This window comes from Theropithecus gelada, chromosome 12, assembly GCF_003255815.1.
Source record: "Theropithecus gelada isolate Dixy chromosome 12, Tgel_1.0, whole genome shotgun sequence".
Taxonomy (NCBI): domain Eukaryota; kingdom Metazoa; phylum Chordata; class Mammalia; order Primates; family Cercopithecidae; genus Theropithecus; species Theropithecus gelada.
In genome coordinates, this window is record NC_037680.1 from 108236731 (window position 1) to 108241313 (window position 4583).

The 4583-nt window shown below is 55.5% G+C and overlaps 1 protein-coding gene across 1 annotated transcript; it reads left to right on the plus strand.

Moving 5' to 3' along the window:
- Window positions 1–2807: 2807 nt before the first annotated feature.
- On the plus strand, window positions 2808–4227 carry TEX44 (testis expressed 44). The gene has a single exon (XM_025405234.1). It carries the CDS (start codon window positions 2845–2847, stop codon window positions 4081–4083), a length of 1239 nt encoding a protein of 412 aa, XP_025261019.1. The 5' UTR covers window positions 2808–2844; the 3' UTR covers window positions 4084–4227.
- The last annotated feature ends 356 nt before the right edge of the window (window positions 4228–4583 follow it).

The following is a 4583-nucleotide window of genomic DNA, read 5'->3' on the forward strand; positions in this document are numbered from 1 at the left end:
ACTTTGGGAGGCTGAGGCGGGCAGATTCCTTGAGCCCAGGAATTCAGGACCAGCCTGGGCAACATGGTGAAATTCCATCTTTACAAAAAGTAAAAACAAAATTAACCAGGTGTGCTAGAGTGTGCCTGTATTCCCAGCTACTTGGGAGGCTGAAGTAAGAGAATTGTTTCAGCTCAGAGTTGCGATCACACACTGAACTCCAGCCAAGGCCACAGAGCAAGATGCTGTCTCAAAAAAATACCCGGCGAGATGGCTCACATCTGTAATCCCAGCACTTTGGGAGGCTGAGATGGGTGGATCACCTGAGGCCAGGAGTTCGAGACCAGCCTGAGCTGAGGCACGAGAATAGCTTGAACCTGGGAGGCAGAGGTTGCAGCGGGCCGAGATTACGCCACTGCACTCCAACCTAGGCAACAGAGCAAGACTCTATCTCAAAAAAAGAAACTGGCCCATTTGGGAAACTGGCAATCATCTCTGTCTCCCGGTGATTTGGAACCTCAGTGTGAGTGACCCCATCTTGACGTTTAGTCCAGTCTGCTGGGGCCTGGTGCAGGAGCCTCATCCGAAGCAGTAGCCTCCTATAATTTCTATTTAGCAATTGTCTGACACTAAGGAAGAAGGTCATCTGGGATGGGCAGCCACCATTCTCTCCAGGACTCCTTCACAAGCTACAGGCTGTACTCATTGGCCCCTCACACTCCAACAAGCCTGGGTTTGCCCTGTGACCTCTGAGGTGGCGGCAGGGTATCTGCGGTGAAAATAAACACTCAGTGAGCGAGGAGCCTGGTGTCAGAAGTGCAGCCAGCCTCAGAGGGTTAAGGTGGAGGCCGGCTGGGCTGAGTCAGTAAAAGGAGTGGGAAGGGAAGGCTTGATCCCAGAGCAGTGGAGGAGGGAGGGAGCCAGCCAGGAGAGGCAGCAGGAGAGAGGACAAGGGCAGAGAGTTTCAGGGAGGGGAATTTTCCATACACGTATGACCATGCTGCTGATGGTACAGCTCAGCGCTGGCAGCAGCTGTCACCTGCTGGTGTGGTGGAACCGGTTCTAATGGGAGGCCTCTGTCTGCATCAGCCAGCATCATTACCATGCCAGTCATTAGATATGTCTTTTTTCTTTTTTAAGGCACAGGATCTCGCTCCGTCACCTGGGCTGGGATGCAATGATGTGATCATAGCCCACTGTAGCCTTGAACTCTTGAGCTCAAGAAATCCTCCTCCTGGGTCTCAGCCTTCCCGGTAGCTGGGACTACAGGTATGCACCACCATGCCCAGCTAATTTTTGTTTTATTTTTTGTACAGACAGGGTCATACTACTTTGCCCAGGCTGGTCTTGAACTCCTGGGCTCGAGCAATCCTCCCACCTTGGCCTTCCAAAGTTCTGGGTTACAGGTATGAGCCACCATGCCCAGCCCCTCATTGAACATTTTTAATATGCCTCCTGGGTAAGAGAGAGTGCTGGAAAGCTTAGTATTGAAGCCAGACAGGGTTCAAATCCCAGATTCAGCTCTTACTAGTAGTGTGGCTTTGAGTAAGTCACTTATTCTCTGTGAGGCTCAGCGTGCCTGTGTGTAAACTGGTATACTAGTAGAACGGTACCTACCCAGAGTTGACGGATGATGGGAAGGATGCTACGCGCCTTTTCCCGCCCATAAGCTGTCACTAAATGTTAACCGATAACCCCTGGAGAAGCACACACACAACAGACTGAGTCTTCCTCTCCAACCATCTTCTTTTTTTTTTTTTTTTTTTTTGAGACGGAGTCTCACTCTGTCGCCCGGGCTGGAGTGCAGTGGCCGGATCTCAGCTCACTGCAAGCTCCACCTCCCGGGTTCACGCCATTCTCCTGCCTCAGCCTCCCGAGTAGCTGGGACTACAGACGCCCGCCACCTCGCCCGGCTAGTTTTTTGTATTTCTTAATAGTGACGGGGTTTCACCATGTTAGCCAGGATGGTCTCGATCTCCTGACCTCGTGATCCGCCCGTCTCGGCCTCCCAAAGTGCTGGGATTACAGGCTTGAGCCACCACGCCCGGCCTCCAACCATCTTCTTAACATAGGTTTTTGTGTTTTTTTTGAGATGGAGTTTCGCCCTTATTGCCCAGGCTGGAGTGCAATGGTGCGATCTCGGCTCACCACAACCTCTGCTTCCCGGGTTCAAGCGATTCTCCTGCCTCAGCCTCCCAAGTAGCTGGGATTACAGGCACACACCACCACGCCCAGCTAATTTTGTATTGTTAGTAGAGACGGGGTTTCTCCATGTGGTCAGGCTAGTCTGGAACTCCTGACCTCAGATGATCCGCCCGCCTCAGCCTCCCAAAGTGCTGTTATTACAGCGTGAGCCACCGTGCCTAGCTAAGCACAAGTAGGTATATCAAACTCCTGACCTCAGGTGATTCCCCGACCTCAGCCTCCCAGAGTGCTGGGATTACAGGAGTGAGCCACCATGCCCAGCCTAAATTGGGGTCTTGAGACACCAGTATAGACAGAGAGGTGCCGGGAGGGGTCCCTTATAAACACTGTTCTAAATCAACATCTGCATCCCTTCTCATTTGTCAAAGTCACAACTCTCACTCCTGTGGCCCTGTGGCTGTACTTGCCCCTGTATACATGCCTCCAGCCCTTTCCAGAACATTTGTCATTGTTTCCCTATGTACCGGCAAAGTTGGCAACAAACTGTCCCATAGACTTAGCCCACTTGGAAGGCTGCTCCAGAAGCTCAAGACCCTTGCTCTACGGGTACCTGTGACATCACCAGTGGCCACAGTCCCTTGTGACCTCACCACTTGGACAACTCAGCCCAGCTGGGTTGCAGCCACTCCCTCCAACTGCCACAAATAGCAAAGGGCATAGATGACCCCAGGAGAGCCCTCGGGAGAGGCCGGCTCCACCAGCAGCCCCACACATGGCACTCCCGGGTCCCCCCTGGGCAGCGTGGCTGACAGCGTGTCTAAGGACAGCCCAGCAGGAGGGCCCCAAGGTCAGGTCCCACTCACAACAGATGTCTTGGCGGTGAGCAGCTCTGCCGCATCCACCGACCAGCAGGATATAGATCAGGCCTCCCTCAAGACGGCCACCCCCGAGGCCATGTCAACATCTGGAGACAAAGACAAGGGTGCAGTTGTTCCAGAACACGGCCAGAAGACACCTAGAAAAATCACACCTCTGCTTCCCAGCCAAAACCCAAGTCCCCTGCAAACATCTATGAGCCTTGAGAATCCAACGTGGGACAGGCAGGTTCAAGACACAAGGACAAGTCAGAGTCTAGTGGTTTTCCCAAGTCACCTCCTGGGTAAGGACAAGACGTCACAAATGGCGAGTGTTCCTGAGAGAGAGCCGGGGTCAGCCCCCTTGGCCCCCAGTGCTGAGCCACAGTTCCCCCAGCACACGGAGGCTCAGCCCGTCAGGAGTGATGCTGACCACATCACCGCAGGTGTCAATGGCCAGCATGGCCCTCAGGCTGCCAGCACCACTAAGGCTGCTGAGGAGAAAGCTGAGCATCCAAAGGCCCCATACCCTGAAGCTGAAGCTTTGCCATCTGATGAGTCCCCAGTGGCAATGGGGGCAAATGTGGTGGATGGCTTAGGAGACCTGCAGGCTTGGTTCTTCCCTCCACCTCCAGCAGGCAGTGTGTCCCCGTCGCCTGGCCCCCACGAGGTGGCCCTGGGGAGGAGGCCCCTGGACCCCAGCCTGTACATGGCCAGTGAGGAGAATGGCTACATGTGCTCCATGACCAGTCTGCTGGGCAGGGGCGAGGGCTCCATCAGCTCCCTGGCAGACATCCTGGTGTGGTCCGAGACCACCATGGGCATGGCCATAGCCACAGGCTTCCTGGACTCCGGCCACAGCACCGTGGCAGATCTGCTGCACAGCTCGGGGCCCAGATTGCGCTCGGTCCCCAGCCTGCTGGGAAGCGTCAGCTCAGCCTTCTCCTCCGGGCTGATGTCAGGGACTGGCTCAGCCCTGCGCACCCTCACCCATGTGCTGGAGACAGTGGAGCAGAGGACGGTGGAGGGCATCCGCTCGGCCGTGCGCTACCTGACCAGCCACCTCACCCCACGCCGGTTCCAGGCTGACCCCAACTATGATTAGATCCCTGCACAGGGACCCCCGAAGGCCTGGTTCAGTGGCCTCCAGAGATCCCTGGGACCCTCACACCCTGCTTCCTTGCCCATTCTTGCTCTGGACGGTTCCCCCAGCCCATGCAATAAATCACCAGCGAGCGTTTATTTCTAAGCACCAGCCTCCTCCCTTGGGATGCAGTGAGCAACAAAACAGTGACAGGACAGGAGGGCTTAGGGTGTGGTGGAAACAATGTCTCCTGAGGGTTTCTCAGGCTGTCCCATTCAGGGGTTGGGGGCAAATGTGCAGACACAGAAGAGCCTGGGCAGAGCTGGAGGCAGTGTGGTAGGGGGTATCTCAGACCTGCAAAAGCCCATCCCTACTGAACCTCCACCCAGGTAAGCTCCTGAGGAGCCTTCCCTGGGGCCTAGGCTGGCCCAGCAGGCTCAGGCTGAGAGGCACAAGAGGCTGTACCATTGACAGTGCTGAGTCAAGCCATGTGGGTTCAAACCCCAGCACCAGCACTTGCC

What these genes read in the sequence shown, in the direction of transcription:
- TEX44 (XM_025405234.1), top strand. Translation starts at nt 2,845, where the DNA reads ATGACCCCAGGAGAGCCCTCGGGAGAGGCCGGCTCCACCAGCAGCCCC.